This window comes from Podarcis pityusensis (assembly GCF_964106645.2).
Source record: "Podarcis pityusensis genome assembly, chromosome: 4".
Classification (NCBI taxonomy): domain Eukaryota; kingdom Metazoa; phylum Chordata; class Lepidosauria; order Squamata; family Lacertidae; genus Podarcis; species Podarcis pityusensis.
Genome location: NC_138027.1, coordinates 23496829 through 23518051, shown reverse-complemented (window position 1 = coordinate 23518051; position 21223 = coordinate 23496829). Strand labels below are relative to the sequence as shown.

General features: G+C 41.5%; 1 protein-coding gene across 9 annotated transcripts in view; it reads right to left on the bottom strand.

Annotated features, from left to right (window-relative positions):
- ZMYM2 (zinc finger MYM-type containing 2) overlaps positions 1-20901 on the bottom strand; it is a 65918-nt gene extending 45017 nt beyond the window's left edge. For 2 of the 9 annotated variants that reach the window (XM_081001797.1, XM_081001798.1), the window contains exons 1-3: positions 20722-20896; positions 11228-11343; positions 7404-8255 (exon numbers count right to left, since the gene is read on the bottom strand). In XM_081001797.1, the coding sequence (XP_080857923.1) occupies positions 7404-8178 (775 nt within the window). In that variant the 5' untranslated portion in view covers positions 8179-8255; positions 11228-11343; positions 20722-20896. Of the gene's footprint in view, positions 1-7403; positions 8256-11227; positions 11344-12313; positions 12457-20693 lie in introns of those variants that run through there. The other 7 variants (XM_081001799.1, XM_081001795.1, XM_081001794.1 and 4 more) reach the window with 7 other exon arrangements.
- Between the last annotated feature and the right edge of the window lie 322 nt (positions 20902-21223).

The window sequence follows — 21223 nt, the reverse complement described above, 5'->3', positions numbered from 1 at the left end:
CTTAACCTGAGCTAAGCAAATAAGATGCTATATTGTATTTATTGCTGTGGGGTTTCTACTGCACCCAGTATTCAGAAAGCCACCAGTGACACTCTTCACTCATGAGACATTATCCTATATCCCTGGATATTTCTAGCTGGTATCTTCAACGGCAGCTAAAGTTCCACTACTGCCCAATCTTACTAACTTGAAGACACCCCAGTGTGTGAGAACTTCGCCCCTCTCCACTCAAAAATCTAAAAAGGCGGCTAATAATTTGCCGTCTGAGAACTGAACATCTTGGATGAAAGTGCCTTTAGGGGAGTTCTCCATGGATAACAATTTAAGAATCCTTTAAGAAATAAACAACTTCTGAACAGCACCTGATTACAGACAGATTAGAAGTGGTCAAAACCTGTTTACTTAAAAACATCTTGATCCCCATCAGTCCAGAAACTCCTTTGATGCTAAGCAATGGTTACAGAAGATGCTCCTTTGAACATGTTACTGATAAGTGAATTAATGTGGATGTGCATAAGTGCACCTCACAACACCCCGAGCCCCAAGGGGACTAGGACCTCAGTATCAGAAGGTAAGCATGAGGGCTTGGGAAATGGCTGTATATGCCATGACGATAATAACTCCATATGGCAACCTATCAAGGTTGACTGACTCTTTAAGTCTCCTCCACCCTTAGATATTAAGTTCTTGTCATGAAACATTGTGAGCTGGAGAAATAAGGCAAATGACTGAGTTCCTAGGAGACCTGGTCTCAAACCCCAATAGTAATTGAAGGCTTTAAAGCCTATTCACTGCCAGCCTTCAAACTAAACCCAAAAGGTAGATTCCACCCAGTTTAGCCATTCTTACTGCTCTATGTTTAGATTGAAACCTGACATTCCTTCAAGCCTGTAGCTCTACAATCTAAGCCAGGCATAGGCAAACTCAGCCCTCCAGATGTTTTGGGACTATAACTCCCATCATCCCTAGCTAACAGGACCAATGGTCAGGGATGATGGGAGTTGTAGTCCCAAAACATATGGAGGGACAAGTTTGCCTATGCCTGATCTAAGCCTTCAAGTTTGATTAGAATCAAGGGACACTTGCCAAAATCTATACAGATATATCTCCCTGCACAGAGATGCCCTCCCCATTTCTTCACTGAAGCAGTTTGCAACAAATTCCCTCTACTGAAATAATCTTAGCATGTGACTTTAACGAGAGGGTGGGCAATGATGACTCTGCACTTCTCAGAGTGCTTGGACTTGACCAAGGTAATTCTCTACCTGCCTTTAACTGTCTACTGTTCTAAGGACAACATCTTGAACAATGCAGGCATATGCCTCACCAATTTTTGCATTCAATTCAGTAAAGTCTTGCTCAATTATTCAGTGAGTTTTGATAATTCCGAAGAGTTCACCTATATATCAAACAAGGGGTTAACTGTGTGTTTGACTATTTCCTAGTTTCCCCAGTATCGGGGGATTGAGTCGTGGTGGGCAATTGCACTGTTAAATGACCACTTATTTTTGACCTTGGCCATAGAACTTAACTGTCCTGTGCTCACACCTTTCCTGCCCAACTCCTGATGAAAACATAACACATTCTGCCAAGAATTCCTTGGACTGCATAAATTCCATCCATTATTTAAAACCAATACAACACTGGAGTGCAGTTTCTGTAATTAACCCAGAATACCCCCAAGAAGCTATCAAAGGATATGAAAATCTATGAACATCTGATTTTTCAAAACAACAATTTAAGGTGTGGAAACAATCCAGGGAGCCTTTTACTAACAAGTGGTTTGACAAGGAACGTAGAGCTCTAAAATCTTATATCCAGAATATTTCTTGACAATACTGCAAGGAAGAGGGTGCTGCCTACTTCCAGAATATTTTAGTTCTAAAAATCTACTGCGGTATCTTACTAAAAAAAAAAAAGAGAGAGAGAGAGAGAGAGAGAGAGAGAGAGAGAGAGAGAGAACTGAATATACTAACAAGCAATGGGAAAATCTGCTTCATAACTTCAAACAGCTCTAGGAAATTCTGGTTCTTGGTCTCGGAGGAACTCAACACCAAAGACCTCCCCACCCCATCCATTTCACTTAGTAGTTGGTATCATTACTTTGCAAGTGTCTTGCACAAGGAACGACTAGATGGAGTGGCAGGTCACCATTCTATGCTCCCAATCTCACCTGATGAAGTAAAAATGCTAATAGTCCAGCTAAAGAAAGGGAAGGGCATCTGGTCCAGATGTGATAGGCTCCAAAGTACTCAAATTAGACTTGACTGGTGAACCCCTTTGCTGGCTAACCTGTTTACATCAGTGAATAACACTGGATCCATGCCAGAGGCATGGACAAGGGCAATAACAGTTCCAGTATATAAAGGGAGACCATATAATACCATCTAACTATAGATCAAGAAGTCTTTTCCCTATAGTGGGTAAGTTATATGCTAAACATCTGTTGGGTAAACTTACACTTTGGATGTCTCAACTTGCAATACCAGGCCCAGAGCAGGTGGTCTTTTGCCAGGGTAAACTACTCTGGACCACTGTGTCATCCTATCTCACCCAGATAGAATCTAGACACAAAAACCGCTCTGAAAATGATTTTTGTTAAAGTGTTTTAAAAAAATACATTGAATTTTCCATAAGGCTCACAATCACCATCTAGTGTCACATTGTATAAAGCGCACATAAAATGTTTTATTTGCAACTGTATAGCTGAGTCCTGTTGATAAATATTCTAAGGCATCCAAGTCAAAGCTCTATACGATCTTCCTGAACCTAAACGGAGCCTTTGATTCAATCCCAATTTATACTCTGGAATAAATTAACCAGAATGAACATTAGCTTAAGGTTACTTTTTCTTATTAGGAAATTATACACCTCCATGAGCTGCCAGTGAAATGCTCCCAACAAGCAGGCAAATCATAAAAAATTATTACCAACAAAGGAGAGGAAACAGGGTTGCATCTTAGCCTCTTACTTATTCAATCATTTTCCATATGACCTTGTTCTCTGTTTATGTGGGGTTGGTGCCCACTGCCGAAAGCTTAGCTCCATCCATATTCCCATTCATATTCCCATTCATATTCTCATTCATATTCTCCATTCATATTCCCATTCTAGGTTAGATTGAGGGCCACTCAGTGTTGAGTGACCCAGAGACCAAGAACCAGAATCCCCACCAATGTAGAGCTTTTTTCCTTTTTTTAAAAAAGTAGTATTTATTACTTTTATAGATTACAAAAAGAGAAAAAAAAGAAAAAACAGAAGAAAAAACAAAGGAGGAAAACAAAAAGAAAAGAACAATACAATACAATATATAAATACAAAACACAACCTAAACTCAAAACTAGACACATTAAACTAAACTAAACAAACCCCACTCCCTAACCTTAACCCTGAATGGAACAAAACAAAAACAATTTAAAAACATGCATCATCTCTTTTCCATACTCTATCTTTCATTCCCTTGTTTCCTCGACCTCCTCTCACCTCCCTTTTTGTATTCCACTTCTATTACCGTATTTTTCGCTCTATAACACGCACCAGACCATAACACGCACGTAGTTTTTAGAGGAAGAAAACAAGAAAAAAAATATTCTAAACAAAACAGTGGATGTATGATTTTTGTGGTTCATGCTGTGGCCACAGACATGTGATCTGACAGTGAGTTTGGAGTAGCCCAATGCAAAAATCCTGAGGATCCATGTGGATCCATGCTTTGTAACCACGTTTTTGCACCACTGCGATCCCAGGCAACAGTGGGTGCGTGATTTTTTTGGTGCAAGATATAGCCATGGACATGCTATGTGATCTGATGGTGAATTTGGGGTGACCCAGTGCAATTTTTTAAAAAAATTATTAAAAATTCTGAGGATCCATGTGGATCCGTGCTTTGTAACCACGTTTTAAGTGGGGAGGGAAGGAAGCACTCAAGGGACAAGGAGCACGCATGGGGTGTGTGGAGAAGGATGCTGCTAATAATGCTATTTAGCGAGCTGAGTGGGGAGGAGAGAGGGACAGAGAGCCTGCTTGCTTTAAAGGAGCCAACCGGACAGGAGCTGCTTACTCTCCTCTCCCACTTTGCTCCTTTAAGGCAAGCAGGCTCTCTGTCCCTCCTCCCCACTCAGCGGCTCTTCTCCCGCTTTGCTGTTTCAAAGCGAGCCACGGAGGAGGGAAGGAAGGGGAACCATGGATCCTCTGCTCACAACTGCAGCAGATCCCCCCCGCCACCCGTAGGCATTCGCTCCATAACACGCACAGACATTTCTCCTTACTTTCTAGGAGGAAAAAAGTGAGTGTTATGGTGCAAAAAATACGGTAATTGTTTCAGCAAATCCTTTCCATCTTTCTCCATTTTCTGTGATATTGTAAATAACGTATTTTTTAACCTTATTTTCCATTAAAACTAAAATACTTATATGTGCTTAACTCCTTATAACATTTCTGTTAAGCCCCCCCCCAAATCATTCCACCATTTTTCTATCACTCATTAGTTTTACCATAAGTCTATATACAGTGGTGCCTCGCAAGACGAAATTAATCCGTTCCGCGAGTCTCTTCGTCTTGCGGTTTTTTCGTCTTGCGAAGCACGGCTATTAGCGGCTATTAACGGCTTAGCGGCTTTAAGAAAAAGGAAACAAACTCGCAAGACGTTTCGTCTTGCGAAGCAAGCCCATAGGGAAATTCGTCTTGCGAGGCATTCGTCTTGCGGGACACCACTGTATAAACTTTAAATTTTCCAATCTTCTTCCACCATCTCCTCTCCCAGGTTTCGGATTCTGCCAGTCCTTTCCTCAATTCCATAAAGTCCATCAACCTGGTGATCTTATGTCCAAGGCTCTTAACTCTTTTCCAAGTCCCTTCTGCAGGTCTTCTTCATTTTCTTTAATGCTAAAGAGCAAATCTCGGGGAAACTCCAACCTGTCAATCCTTTTCTTCCTTCTGAACAAATCAGCTAAATTTCCATAGTTAAAGCTACAGTCCATAAAGTATTTCCGGGCATATTTCAAAATTCCTCCAATTCCAAAGGCCCCCAAAACTTCAATCTCCTCCAGGCCCGAGTCCATGTCCCAAAAGTCAGTTAATCCCTGCATAGAGGGCTCTTTCCAACTTTCCTTCTTTAATCCAAGCCAGGATCCATTCCTCGGAGTCTGACTTTTCCTAGATTCAATCATAGAAGGCCTCAACTTATAATCCTCAATTTGCTTCTGTAAAACCACAGATCTCACTTGTATTATTTTATGTTCAACAACAGCAGCATTCTCCTTCTCCTCCACCATTTGTCCTGCCAAAATGGGTTCCTGTACCAAGTCCTGAATTATTTCTGTGTTGGTGTTCGCTTTTTGACTCACGTTAGTCACTTTCTGTTCCAAATTATCAACTTTGAAAGTCATGTCATCCATCTTCTTGTGAAGCTGTCCCAGCGAACAGCTTATCTTACATAAAACAGTCACAATGGCCTCTCCTGTCAACATTTTTAAATAGTCCAAGGTCGCTCTCTGGTTCTCAGAATCCTTATCTGCAGTTGGAAATCCCCCAGTTATACTCCTGTAACAGTTTCAAAAGCTCCCTCTAGAGGGAAACAGTCTCCACTTGTATCAGTTCTTTCAGGCACAACTCAAGCATTAAAGATAAATTTTCAGTTATTTTTCCTCTTTTTTAAACGCAGAAAAGGACAATGGAAACAGTATCTTACTCTCATTTAGCTAGCTGTCAAATCCGTTCTGTCAAAAGCACTCTCTCCAAACGTCATCTGGCAGCCCATTCCGAGGTTCAGAGCAGTGGTAATTTGATTTTTTCACTCTCTCCTGCAGGCGCACTAGATCCAAAATTTCCCCCTCTTCTCCTGCTTCCAAAGGGGGTTTTGTATTTTAAACCGGTGGAAATTTAATCCTTTGCCAAAAGCTTTCAAAGGCTTTAACTTGTAACATCTTTGCTTCAGTCTATTTACAAAAACGGGAGGCGGACTTCCTGTTTATAACCTTCCAGTTTCAGTGCCAAATTAAAGTATTTAAGAATCCAATTTTCCGTTTTACTCACGAGTAGTTGTTTAAAATCCAATTGTCCACAGGAAAAAGTCAGTACTCTCCGGCAACAGCAATGCGGCTTCACTCCGTGAAAGAAGCAGTCAATTCAAAGCACTGCGTCACTCACCCCATGTCGCTCCAGATCCCCAAAACAGGGTTTCCCCGCGAGTAGGGGAGGCGCAAAAGGTGCCAGCCAAATCCCAGGTTCACAAGCTTCTCCCGCTTGTGATTTCAATGGGTCTCCACCTTCGCCGTGGTGGTCAGACCCTGTTTTTCATGGAGCAAGTTCCTCCCGAACGGAGGAGCTCCGCCATTGCCGGAGGCGCCAACCCGGAAGTCTGTAGCGCTTTTTTTCCTTGCAAGATTTAACATCATGCCATCTGCTACTGTAAGGAAGATTCTAGAAAATTCCTTATTCAGAAAGCTATGGTCCTTGTGGTATAAACAGGTCAAAACCATTGCACATGTTTTATTTTACTGCCCATTTTACACAGAAAATCTGCAATAAATATATAAACCCCATGCTGAAAGGAAGGTTAAATTGACCTGACTTCTCCAGGGTTTCCTTTCTACTAAACAGCTGTAGGCCTGCCATTATGGATAATGTAGCAAAATTTCTGAGAGATACCATGAAACTACATCGCTATAGGATTTGAGAGGCACATTTAAACCTTATTATGCCTGTACCATATTAGTTTTATCTGAAAGTATCTCGTATTTTGAACAGATGCCAATTTTATGCTTTGACTGCTCATTCTTCAGTAATCACATTATTGTTTTACAGCTCTGAAAAGGAGTGAGGTTGTTGGTCTGTTTTTGTTCTTGTTTTTATTATGTACTTTGTGTTCTCATTGTGTATTTTTATATTCTGAACCACCCTGTGATCTTTGGAGGAAGGGTGGTATACAAATTTAAATAAATAAATAAATAAATTTCTTAGCAAATGAAATATATTTTTCTCCAGTAACTGAAACAATATTTTCCTTTTTAATCATAGAGAATAATTATTCTATCCAGTAACTAACAATCCCTTCTGGAAAGTACACTATGTTCACTCATAAGCAAGCCACACCAAACAATGGGCCTAACTCTTCAACAGCTACTCACCTTGGTCTCAAATTAAGATATAATTCTGTAGCACAGAAGGTTCTGTGGGCTACATGGTCCAAGGAGAATATGCTTTAATTGTTATAGTAACCAGCTATTATGCACACCTGTTCAGCAAACATACTAATTACAGTGGAAAACTCCATTTAAATAACCTTGATTAAATAAATGCAGCCTGATTTGTAAACCTGTACCATGGTCTCAAAAATGGAAAAAATAATCCACAATGTAACTGGTATTATTAGTTATATATTTGCATAAAAAGGTACAACCTACCAGGGTTATGATGAGTCGCAGATTCTCCATTCTGAAAGACATCTCCAGCTACGTTCATTCTACCAGGATTGAAAGGTCCTACACCAGTCTTGGTCTGTGAAGTTAAAGATGGGGTGTATGTTTGTATATTAACACCAAAATTACTTGACTGCAGTCCGTTAGATACATCTCCCAAGTTGGTATTCTGTAGTGATGTTACATGTGTAATCATTAAGTTCATGTCACGCCCTTCAGTATTTTCTAAACGGCCAACACTCACAGAGCTCATACCTCTTTCTAATGTGGTAACATTAGCAATTTGAATTTCAGAGTCTGGTTCTGTGGTTATACCACTATTACCTATTCCTGCATTTACCTTACTTCTTGAAAAACTGGGTGGTGAAAATTCCATCTCAGTGGCTCTGTTTTTAGGCTCTGGAAATCTTCTTTCACTGAAACTGGAATCATTTCTCTCTTGCCCCTGATTTGCTTCAGTATCTTCTTCATCATCAATAATAATAGTTTCAGTTATACTTCCCTTTTGAGAACTCAGGTCTTTTGTTGGAACCACTGCTTTGGGGTCATTTCCGTGATGCTCTTCATTACTGGGTGAACTAAAAGCTGAATTTCTAGGATCCGTTATCAACCCTGCAGAAATCTGTGGAGGTTGCACAGGTTCAACAAATACAACATCATCATCGTCTTCTACGGAAGGACTCTGGAACTTAGATCTAGAAACCAGAGAGTTAGATGGACAGCCGAAGGAGTTTCCTACATTGGCTAGGCCAGTTGCCATTGTGGTAGCCCCCAATAACTCAGATGGGTGTTCAGACAGCGCCAGTTTTCACACAGCTTGTGGACCTTCCAGAAAAACTGTTATAAAAGAAAAAAAGCAGTTTTACTATAATGCAATGTTCTGGTTGTTTAATTCAGAAAGTATTTCCAAAGGCAGCATACTTCCAATTGTTTTCTTTTCCTGGCTGGCATGTGTATATTCTCTCCCTCTCTCCTTTTATCAGTTAGATCTAGAAATTTCCAGATTCCATGTAGGAGGCCAGTATCTCTGTTCCACTGAAGCAAGAGATCCCTTTTTTTGTTCTAGTCATGCACTCATCTCATGAATACATGTAGATGTCAAAATCCTTTCAACAGTTTTGACAAGTGTTTTAAATTCTTCTTTATACAAATGGCAGCTATTCAGAGACCAACATATGAGAAATCACACATCAAAGGACTTATGGAAAGCAATCTAATGGCCTAGTTCAGATATAATATGAAATCATGATTTACCACTAGTTCTAGCAAGCCTCAAACCAGGATGATTTCCATTCCCTCTATTCACACAATGGCAGGAAACCAAAGGCTTGCACTTTTCATTTTGCATAAAGCAGTTTCCCATTACATCAAAACTTGAGAAACAATTCTAATTGTAATTAGTTTTGAACTAGCCACTTTTAGAATGAACCACTGTTTACCAAATTTCAACGGAAAAGAAAATTGGTTCTTCAAAATCTAAAGTGGAAGCTTTCAATATCCAGGTAACATGCCTTTTTGTGGGGGAGGGTACCAACCCAAGGTTTGCTATGACTTTTTTCATGTTAAACCTCTAAAGCAGGTCAGAAAAAAGAAAATGGGGCAAGATTCCTCTGCTGAATATGTGGTAATTGGCAATTCAACTTTAAGCTCATATTATGTATGTGGGCCTGTAAATTTATCAAGACAGATTTCGATATTTGAAAAATGAGGTCATGACTCAAGGTGAACGTACACAAAACCAGAGGGGTAGCTATATAAATCTGTTGCAAACAGCAAAGACCCATGTGTCGCTGCAGGCCACTAGATAGATGTTACATGCCTAATCTTTGAGTTAATGTCACATCTTTCACTATTTACTAAACAGCCAACAGAACTCATACCTCTTTCCAATATAGTAACATTAGCATTTTCGAATTCAGAATCTGGTTCCGTGGTTATACCACTACTACCTATTGAAGACTAACAGACTTATTATGATATAAGCTTTTGAGGATAAAATTTGATTTATCTTAACAACAGATAGCTGAAGGGGCTATCCATTTCTACCTACAAAAATACTTGGGTACCAAATGTCATTCAGGGATTTTTTTAAAAAACTTTATTCAAAAGTTTTATAACATACAAAAAATAATGTATGGTATATAACAGTAATATCTTCTATACAACTTTAATTTGCTTGATCATGAGGCTTCCTCAATAGAAAGTGTTTGACATTGAAATTTAGTCAAATGTACTTATTCTCCTGGATTAGCAAAGATGCTGAGAACTGGACTGGAGATTTGCTAGCAGTGTCCATTAAACATATTTATGTACCACATAAAAAAAAGATAATTCTGAGACATTCAATGAGATTTGTTAATGATTTCTTTAACAATTCTTTAAACAAATATTAATATTTTGTTTCATTTTCACCCATAAGCAAGGTTTTCCTTCCCCAGTTCCTTTTCATTTGCAGTGTACTTTGCTTTATTTTTACACTTTTGCTTCCCTCATATATCCATTATATTCACTTTGGGGTTAAGATTTTTATTTATTTTTTAAAGAATCTGCTGTTGTATTAGTCATTCTATTCATGATCAATAAAATGTTGAACAAAAAAGTGAGAAAAGGTATCACTGGAATACCTTGCTTTATTCCCAATTAAATTAGCAGAGAAATAAAAACAGTAAAAGGAATTGGCAGGATTCACTTAACCAGCCTCATCAGCAGAAGCCCTGCACAAGGACTTTTGCTTCCACAATGGGACTTCTTCACTCCCCCCCCCCCCCACCGACATTGGCTCAGATGGGTTTGGAAGAACCCCCAGAACAGTATGCAGTGGTAGAAAGGGGAATATCATTTCATCTGGTGAGCTGAACTGCATGAGCAGACAGAGCGACTGGAAGAGTGTGATGTTGAAATCTACCCAGAATGGGCAACTAAAGAAGTCTCTTAATGTTCAATCATTTTTAGTACAGGTTTTCTGTTAATTTCTGCAGTTTTCTGTTAATTAGTATCATTTCAGTGTTTAATAGAAGGGAAATTAAAAGGCAGGAATCATTTTGTCATTAGAAAACGTCTGTTCAAACAGTTTGCTAGTAAGAAATCCATCAACAATATGAACAAATGTGTGAAGTAAACTTCCAGTGCACTGTGAATCTAATCAGGCTGTACTAGAAAATAAGTCTCAGAGATAAATTGATCTTACTTCCATCTAACAACGTTCAGCAATTCACCTTCAGTCAATCCTGTTTTTACTGTAAAGCAACTTCAAGTCATAATATTACAGAAGAGTCTTATTCATACTCCCAATCACAATGTTCATAATTTTATAAGCCTCATTTTACTCTTAATCAGTTTTTCTAAAGAAAAAACAAGATTTTGGCTACCCTTTACGATTCTGTCATTTGGAGTTTTTATATTTTTAATATTTTAAGGAGTCAGCAACAGAAATGTTCAACATATGCTAAACATTAATGTGTAATAGATTTTTTAAATGGTATTAAGATACTAGTCACTGTTATTTTTCTATGAAATATTCAACAGTGTGCCTTTTTTCTTACTACAGCACACAACTTGATTTTGATGAGCTTTCTTCCATGCACATTCCTTTATCAAAAAACATTTTTTCTGAGTTTACAGCCAGCTTGGACCAGATTGGTATATATTTTTGTCTCCCAACAAGCATTTACATTAAATTCATCTGCCAATTTGTAGCCCATTCACCTACACTGGAGTGATCCTTTTGAAACACTTTTTAGTCTGCCTGAAATCACCATCCTGAATACCACTTCTATAGAGGATTAGGTATTATCTTCTGAAACACTTACCCATTCAAGAATATGCAGCAGTAGGTTAAGCTTAAAAAGTTGCTCCAGTGCCTTGTTTGTGCTGGAAACTTGGCTTTCTCTTCCAGAGAGACTGGAGATCTCTGAAAATATGTAACCTGAAACAGATTAGATCCATGTTAAGAATGTTTATTATTCAGAAAACATACAATATTTCAGTCCTAATCCCAAAGGTTACCTAAACTTAAAAATACACCCAGTTCCATCAGAAATTGTGTCATGTTCACTAAAGCAAATGGGAGGTGCATTACTTGACAAAACTCAAGTAACATTCACATTGCTGATAAATTGCTTGGTTTGTACCATCAGCTGTGTAGAAAGAAATTATCAGCTGAAATATGTTGTGATTATGGGAAGCATTTAATAACCTTTCTGTGGTAGCTCAAGGGGATTTCCCCCTACTCACAAACACATAGCCCATGCCCTCCCCAAAGCACTTAAATCCACTGTTGTCTATAGTTAAGAAAAACTTCTATAATGACAGATACAGAGATTCATACGCAACTCCAAGATAGAAGAAATTTTTGACCTATTGGGTCAAAAATAGATTAACTACATACATACTTTTGCACTACATCAAACTTTCACCAACTTAAGATACCCAAAACATGGACGTGCACAACTAAAAAGATCATTCCTTTCACATCCCCATTTTAAAGTCCATTCTCTTTAGAGGACACTACAGCTACATTAAAGTAAGAGCAAATATAACATTCTGTTGAAGTTCTATCTTAGCACCAAGTTATTTTTTTCTCTTCCTGCTAAATGCAGCTGTACACCAAATTAAGCAGGGCAATGAAGTCACAAACAAGATTGGTCCTTCACAGTTCCTTTGTACTATCGCTCTAGAAAATATAATTTTTAATGTCACTAATCTATTCTTGAATACAAATTTAGTTCCATATTCACTCATTTCAAGAGTTAAAAAAGGAATACCATATTACAATGTTGGCACAGTTAGAAAGCTACCAGTCACCTAGCTATCTAGAATGCTGCAAGAAACATTAGCATTGCTCAGAACTCATACTTGTTCCAACAATACACACATGCCCTCCAAAATATACACACCAAAAGCTGAATTCAATCTCTTCCCCGCCCCCACTGAAAGCACATTATAGAAGTGTGTGCCAACCATCTGTACCAGGGCATTCTTATTTAATATTTGCTACTAAAACACAGAAGGGGTAAGAAGCTATCAGGTTGTTTTTCAAAGTACTCAGTATCTACCTTTTCCCATCAGAAAAGGACACAAAACAGGACATAAACATGGGACACTGCACAATTATGACCCAACTAGTAATTTACATAGACAAGAAAACCATCACAACAGTGACATCATATAGCTTGAGCTCCCAAATATTGGTAGTACCAGAAAATGTGGTAATACCTAAGTGCCTTAACCTTCCAAAACATTAAAACAAGTGTCAATTATTGCTATACTCTTCTAGGTAGAATCCTAAGCCATTTAATGCTTTTTAGGTCAAAATGAGCACTTTGATTTGGGCCTAGAAACCATTTGGTAGCCTCACATATAATGCATTGCAGTAAACTAACCTAGACGTTGCCAGAGCATAGACGACAGAAGTTAGGCTATCCCTGCCCAAATAGGGGCACACTGGGCTATCAGCCAAAGCTGATGAACAGCATACCTTTGGGTTTATACTTCAAATTATCTACCTGTACCTTAGCAGAAAGCAGCCTGCAATTTTATATTCATGAATTCCACTCGTATGCATGTTCAGAAGTCAGTATTACTATGTTTAACAGGGCTTACACTGGGTATATATGATGGGACTGGTGTCTTTTTACTGGTATTTATTCATTAGCATGATCACTTTGAAGAGGACATGGCAAGATAGGAGAATCAATCTCAAAGATGCTGAATAGTGCTGCTTTTGAGAAAATTATAAATATTTCATATTTCTATGCCACTATATTATAAAATATAGCAAGATGTACACTTTAAAACAAAATTTAAAACTAAAAATAAATGAATAAAAGCATAATCATTTAAGTGAACTGGCTGGTCAAAGTCTTCCAAGGCCAGGCAGCACACAAAAAACCTCTTCAGAAGTCAAAAGTGAAGGTGTCTGCTGAACCTCTGCTGGAAATGTTCCACAGCGTGGGACCCACAACACTAAATGCCCAACTTCTAGTTGAGGCTGACTGGAACTCTAAAATGGGAGACAACAAACAGCACTCCTCTATGTGATCTCAGGGATCAAGATGGGATATAAGAAGTCAGGTGGTCCTTAGGGTAACTTGGGCTCAAGTTGTTTTGTACATCAACACAAAAACCTTGAACATAGCCAAGTAGTATATGGGCAATCAGTGCAAACATTTTTAGGCGTCACCTGCTGCTGGCCACCTGCCCCCATCAACTGTCTAGTTGGCCCAGCATTTCCCAAACTTGGGTCTCCACCTGTTTTTGGACTATGGTTCCCATGACAACGGGTGCTAGCTAGGAATGATAGGAGCTGTAGTGCAAAAACAGCCGGGGACCAGTTTGGGAAACACTGGTCTAGCCACTGAATTCTGAACCAGCTGGAGCTTCCAGACAAGGTCCTAACACAAAGCACACTGTAGTAATCCAGTCTTGGGGTTACTATAACCAAGTTATCCCAATCTAGTTACAGCCATGGCTGGCGCACCAAACTAAGGGTCACTTGGGCCCATGAATGAGAAACACATACCTACAAGTACCCCCAAGCCATGCATCAGTTCCTTTAGAGGGATTGCAACCCAACCCAGAACAGGTAACTCTCCTATCGTCTGGACAATGGAACCACCCAAAGCCTCCGTCTCCCCACAACTGTTTGTTGGCTGTCATCCAGCCCACCACTGCATTAAGGCACTGGTCCAGAGCTTGCAGCCTCTCGATTTAAATGTTATGAAGAAATAGAGCTATGTGCCATCAACGTGCTGCTAGCACTGTGCCCCCAAATATCTAATGTTTGGCTTCACATTTTAAAAATATTTTAAGCATGGTTTATTAATTGTTGTCCTATCTTTTAATAGAAGAGCCTCCATGGAAAGTCTTTTTGAGTGGGAAACATGTTAGGCACTAATAAAAAGTATCACTCTTCAGCATGTTTGAGATTGAGTCCCCTTGTTGGTCATTTCAATTGGATGCTTTGTTTTTCATGCCTATTTTTGAAGAGAAGCAAGAGTCACTGGGTTTAACTCCTTTTTTAATCCTTGTGTTATAGCTGTAAAATGGAACTAGTAATGCTGCCATGTGAAAGATTTGACTAGCAGTTTACAGCGTAGCTCACTTTCTTGAATTATCTGTTTTGTGTGTCAATCGGTGCCCTGGACTGACCAACTGTCCTTGTTTAAGCTTTACTGCCCGCCATCTATTATATATTTTGGGAAATAGCTTGTATCTGTCCTCAGTCATCACCAAATTTGGCGTGAGGGTTCCCAAGGCGGAGCCAGCAGTCTTTGCCAATGTTTAGTCAGCAGCCACCATTTTGAATCAAGATGGCAGACCAAAAAGTCACTTTGGCGTGTCTTCACCACCCCACACATGGATTCAGGGTTAAGTCAGGTGTTCCCTGAGTTGGGTGAGTGGATGCACACACCCCTAAATCATGCCGTTACACCATCCATTTAAAAATCATGATTTTATTTTTTTGTTTCTTTGAATTCTTAGGCAGCGCCAGGCACTCCCTGCTAATCTCAAAGTGTTTTCTATCATGTCAATATTCCACATGCCGTACATGCAACTTGTCATGTCCACAGGTAGGCTCACTTTTAGTTTCCACTTTGTGCTTGTGACAGTTTCATTCTACGAAGTATTATGTTGTACTGATGCAGCCTGTTAGGTGTGAACAGTTCTTCTTGGTTACAAGATACTTAAATACATCCAATACCATGTTTAGCAACCTCCCTCACCAACTCTACCAGGTTCAACCTTCCCTAAATTGCCATTTTGTGACTACAGCTCTGGTGTTTTTTTAAAGTAAAATTAGTTGCCCAACTAAAATTAGACTGCCCAACTATCTTAACTGTACATACATGATTGTGATTAAATGTTGAAATAAATAAATCACAAAAGGTTTAATCTTTTTGCAAACTACCCAATACATTCAGTTTACATATGATCTTGATGCAGGGATAAAGCTGTAACAAAGTGTGAGAATTTAAATGTTGAGCAACTTCCTACAAGTTAGGCATTCATGTTCATGAAGCCTGAGAGAGGAATTTGATTAAAAAATAATAATCTACTTTTTGCAATGTAATCAGTGGAACAATTGTACTGTTTTAAAATTAGAATGTAGTTTCAGGCTTATGTTATAAGTGATGACCAAGCAGATTTGTGTTTTTAGGAATGAGCATATAGCCAAGTTAAAATTTTGAAGAAACATAACATGCTTCATGTGGCCAGAGGTGTAATTTCTGCTACTTATTAACACACAACTTTTCATACCTACAGCAACTACGAAACAATATGGTGACAATAAGTTTCAGCCAGTCAATGTGGCATAGTGGAAAGAAAATTGGCTTTAGCCCTGCTTTCAATCCCCAGCAGTCTTCAAATACCTGCTAAACCATGATGCTAACTGAGAGACCTTGGGCTAGTCAGTGTCCCTCAGCCTAACCTACCTCACAGTGTTAGAGGATAAAACAGAATGTAAGTATCTATCTTACACATCAGATTATTCTGTCCATTTTGACTTGCTGCCATTTCTCCAGGGTCTCAGGGCAGACATCACCTGCTACCTGACTCTTTTTAATCAAAGATGCCAGAGACAGAACTTGGAACTTTCTGGGTGCAAAGCATGTGCCATACCACTGACCTATGCATGAAGTCCTTGGAGTAAGAGTAAGATAAGAATTAAATAATGGTTTTCACTGGCAAATCCTAGTTAATTCATTGACAGAAAAAACACACAAAACATTTGTACGACTCCATTACATTTGTACTCTCAATAGAACAAGAAAACTTGTATGATCTCTGGTATCACTGTAGTCCTAGCCAATCATTTTAGAAATATTGGCAATAATTATTCACTCCCAAGTTTAAATTTGATTACCTAATGATACACAAGGCAAAATCAGCCGAAGGTGGCCCTTTTAAAAAGTGTTACCTCCACGCAAACAGATGTAGTTATCTTGTGACATGGAAGTTATCAACCAAGATGTCTCAGGATACACTTCCAACATAACCCTGAACACCTCCATAAATCAGTTTTTTTCTCTCTCCCTTGTTTATATGCCACTTTCCAACAAGTAGTTCTCAAAGTGGTTTACATATTAAAAGGTGTGTGGCAAACATGTTTCAGTAAAGCTGTTTAGTCTTCACAGGGATGACTGTCATCCATGCAACTTTCAGGAACTGTAACTTAATAGATTCCAATAGACATCCAGACGCATGCAGCAAATGTCAGTTCCACATAAAATGTCTACAAAGAAATGCCACTGCATTTACTTTTAATTCCCTATATCTAAACTCCAAATGTTATACTAGAAATGGGCCTAAAATTGAGTGGTGAAAAAAGCAGATTTTTTCCAAGAGCTACTTTTATATACACAAAGTTATTCATCTTAAGCATTTCTATTCACTTCATTCAGTGCCTTATCCAACTATTAATTTTATGTAGCCAGCTCTTTATACTACTACTCCTGTTGGGAATTTCCCACTACACAGTAATGAAGTATCTTAAAACTACCAAAAACGTGTTTTGTGGGGCCATGTATTACATTTCAAATGAAGATTCTAGTAAAATAAAATGTACCAAAATAATTAAGTCGCAAGACACTTACAGTGTAAGAACTTCTGTACTACACAAGTAACTGTCAATGCAGAAGACTTGAATTCAACTGGCCTTTCTGTCACAGAATAGGTATAGTATTGCAACCTTAATGTCCCAGTACCAATCACTTACTTGTTTGCCCCAGTGACACTTAGGACTAGCTTTCATGAGACAGTCTATACTTGATTTGCTCAGTTAAATTGGTGGCGTATGCATAACTGCACCAATTCATGCAACACCATTTATACAGTACTTTAAAATTTACCAATAACGATGTCTGCATCATCAACACCTATGTGAAGATACACCAATGGCTCTTCTATGCAAACCTATCACAAGATGATCACATGGGAGCCACCTCAGATATGAATGGGTCCCATATGCCAAATGGCATTGACTCAAGTTTTGCCTGATAGAATTTTTAGTCCTTTAGTATATGTTATCCTATTTTATTGTTCTGAAGTAAGCAGTGTGTCGACTACACCTCTCATCTAAATATGTTTTACTTGGAAATACATCCAAGTTATTCTTTTTCAATATAACCTATTTTTAAGCAAGCATGCTTAGATCCCCAGTTTAAAGAAGTCTATGTACTATGGTTTAATTTTGCAGCTGAAACCCTTCAGAGCTGACCAAACCTTCTCTCTGAAGACTTGTACAGTGGTGCCTCGCAAGACGAAATTAATTCATTCCGCGAGTTTTGTCGTCTTGCGATTTTTTTCGTCTTGCGAAGCACGGTGTCGGAAAAGTTTTGGAAAAGCTTCAAAAATCACCAGAGTCTTCAAAAACCTCAAAAAAGGCTACCACACCGCGTGCTATGAGTTGCTCCTCGAAGTCAAGTCGCAACTGTATTAACGGTGTTAAGAAAAAGGAAACAAACTTGCAAGACATTTCCGTCTTGCGAAGCAAGCCCATAGGGAAAATCGTCTTGCGAAGCAGCTAAAAAAACAAAAAACCCTTTCGTTTTGCGAGTTTTCCGTCTTGCGAGGCATTCGTCTTGCGAGGTACCACTGTACAAAACAAGTTTCCATTCACCTTCAATTCTGGTATTTCTTTTATGTTGCTTGGGAAGTATTTATTAATCATTTATAATTTGTTCAAGTCATCCTTTAGTATCTATGATGCTGCTGGAAGTTGTCAGAAATCAAAAATCAGGAAAATAGTTGGGGGCTGCAACCCTGTTGGCATTACAATTTAATACTCATTTCCACATTTATATGAATTTGTCACAGGTTATTTCAGCAAGTCTACTAAAGTCTGCACAAAGCTATTTACCATAGTCTTCCTCGTACTCTTGAAAAACTTGAGAAATTAGAATTTTGAGTCAATCTGCACCCTTAAAGTTTAAGGCTTAAACCAGTCGCTCTAAATACAGCTTAAAAATCAGCACCCCCCTTATCCTCTGAGTAAACTAACACTTTGCATAAAGTATACTCCTCCTGATCTTTCTCCCTAATTTCTATGTGAATAATGGACAAGGAATGCTGATCTTGGATCATCCAGTACCCATGTTTGCCTCCTGCAAGCTAAAAAGTGAAATGCCACCAATGGATTCTTGCAGTGGCCTCTAGTAAGAGACCCTTAACAAGCAACTATTGATCACTTTCAGTCTCCAGATGATGGGTCACGGCACAAACTGCTCTATTAGGTTTGCCCTCACAGAGCTACTTCGCCACTTAGTGTAAAGAGCTGAAATTACTAAGGGGAAGAGAAGGGGGCTAACTGCAGTCATCTCAGAATGTAAGAAAAGGATGGTTCTTCGCTGACTTTGCAATAGCCTTGAAAAAATTCACTCAACGAGACACAACCAATGGGATTCTCAGACAGCATCAGGATTTAAAGGGAAATGGGGCAAATAAGACGTTTGTCCTTAGCAGAGAAACATATGAAAATGTCCATTGTGTCCAACTGTATAGTCTTCCCCACCTCCATGCCTAAGCAAATCCGCCTGAACGAGAAATAAAACGTGTGATCCAGAACACACTTCGCTCAGGACTGGATTATTTTAAGTCGTCTCCCTCTCGCCGGCCAGAGAAGTCAGGTAAGGTTGCAGGGATTCGGAATTGCGAAGGAATTAATTCGAAATCTGGTTAAATGTGCGCTTTAATATACGCTCCAAAACTCTAGAGGGCACTCGAAAGATACCCTCTCCATTCCCCTCCCCCGCGCGGCCGAGCCGGGTAAGGCGAGCAGCAGGAGCCCGTCGTCTGCTTGCGGGTGTTGGTATTGCAGGAGCGATGTCTGCAGCAGAGCCCACCCCGGGGGGAGGAGTCGCCTCACGGCCATTACCGGGGCTTTGCTCCAGGGCAGCAGCTGCTGCACCCAACAACCCCCCCCTTTACCCTGGAAGCACCTCCTCTTAACCCCCCCACACCCATCCACTCCTCGTGCCAAAAAAAGGGGGGAGAAGGATGATCTACCTCCTGCTCCTCCCCAAGGCAGAAAAACATATAAATAGCACTCACAATGGAGCTCCTTCTCCTTGCGAGGCTCTTGCCAAGGCTGCACCAAACTGGCCTGGAGCCTAGGGAGAAGAGGTGCTGGTGGAGCGTGGGGGGGGGGGGTTGAATTGTGTTTTAATCGAGGTAGTGGGCGCGCCTCCTCATCTTCCCCTCCAGGAGACGCCCTTCCTCCTGGGCAAAGAAACGGGTTGGCAGCAGGGCCCTCCACTTTGAATCCTTCAGCCCCTCCAGCACAGCCCCCTTCTCCCAGTGGGATACAAACCTATTGCCCCAGAGACAGGCTCCACCCGCCCCAGCGCCTCCCCCACAGCCCCACCTCGGGTGGGGGGTCGGCCCCGTCCCCCAGCGCTGCTCCCCAAGGGCGCCCAGCCTTGGGAGCCTTTGCTGGAGGGCAGCGGGGGGGGGGTAGTTTGGACAGGCGCGGGGGTGGGAGAGGAGGCAATAGCGAAGACTTTCTCCCCACCCACCCAACACATACACAAAGCCGCCTCTTCTTTCCCCCTTCAGAGCTCTCTCTGGGGACCGAGTGTTAAGTCGATTGAACACCCCCCCCCCAACAAACACACACACGAACACACGCGCATATACACATACACACAAAAACAACAACCCGCGCGCGCGCCTCCAGCGCCGAGATCTGCCCTGGCGCCCGTCCCTGCCAATTGCCCCGGGTGTCGGGTTTGGCCCCCTGCAGTCGGCCGGCAGCACTGCCGCCTCCAGTCGGCCGCCATTAAGGAGACCCAGCCAAACAATACGGGAGGGGAGCGCGAGAGAAAGCGGGAGCTGGGGGGGGGGGGAGAGAGAGGAGGATACGCGGAGCGCAGCGCTGGGCGCAAAGAAGGGCGCCGCGAAAGGGGGGGGAGGGGAGCTGGCGGGGCGGAGGGCATTGAAAACAAAACCGCGGGCGAGGCGGTTGGAAACGAAGTCGTGATAAAATGGATCCTTCCCTTCTCCCCCCCCCCGCTCCCCACGCCGCCACCCCAGATACCCCCCGAGGCAGCCCCCCCCCCGCATTTCTGCCCTCAGCGCCCCTCAGTGAGGGGGGCTTCCTCCTGTCCGTCCCCCCAACCGCCCCCCTCCCCCGCCCCCAATCCCTGCTGGCGTGAGGCGAGAGCGACACGCAGCGGGGCATTTAGCCCGGGTTGCTGCGAGGCACGGCTGGGCTGCTCCAATCCCCACCCTGAAGGGGCAAGCTGGGCTCCAGCCAGCCACCCGGCTCTCCTCTACCTCAGCCGCTTCCTCTCACGGCCCTCACCAGTCTCGGGGGGGAGAAGTAGCTCGCCCCGGCGGCGGCGGGTCACACGCACCCTCCGCGGCTCCACCAACGCTTCCTCAACTCTAACTCGGTCCAGTCCCGGGCTAAGCGCTGCTGCTTGGCGGAGGGGAGGAGCAGGGACCAACCCCACCAGCCGAGCTCGGGGAAAGGCCGCCTCGTGCGCCCGCTTATTGGCCTTCCCAGGAAGAGGGCTTCGTTGCCTGCAGAACCCATTGGAGCGGCTTCCCGCCTATCAGCGTCCCCGCCGCAGGTGGTTGGGCCGAGCCCCTGTCAATCCGATTCTCACTCACGCCTACGGTCCCTCCCTCTTTGGTTCCATCAGGTTAAACCCGAATCGCATTGCCCACCACCAACAGCTGCAGCACCTCTGCCTTTCTCCTGGTGGATGGGCGGGTTTGGGGCCCCAGAGGTTGCTGCTGCTGCCGGGTACTTTCCTGCAGAAGTTTGTGCTCTTTTCCCCCCTCCATGAAAGCGGGATGGC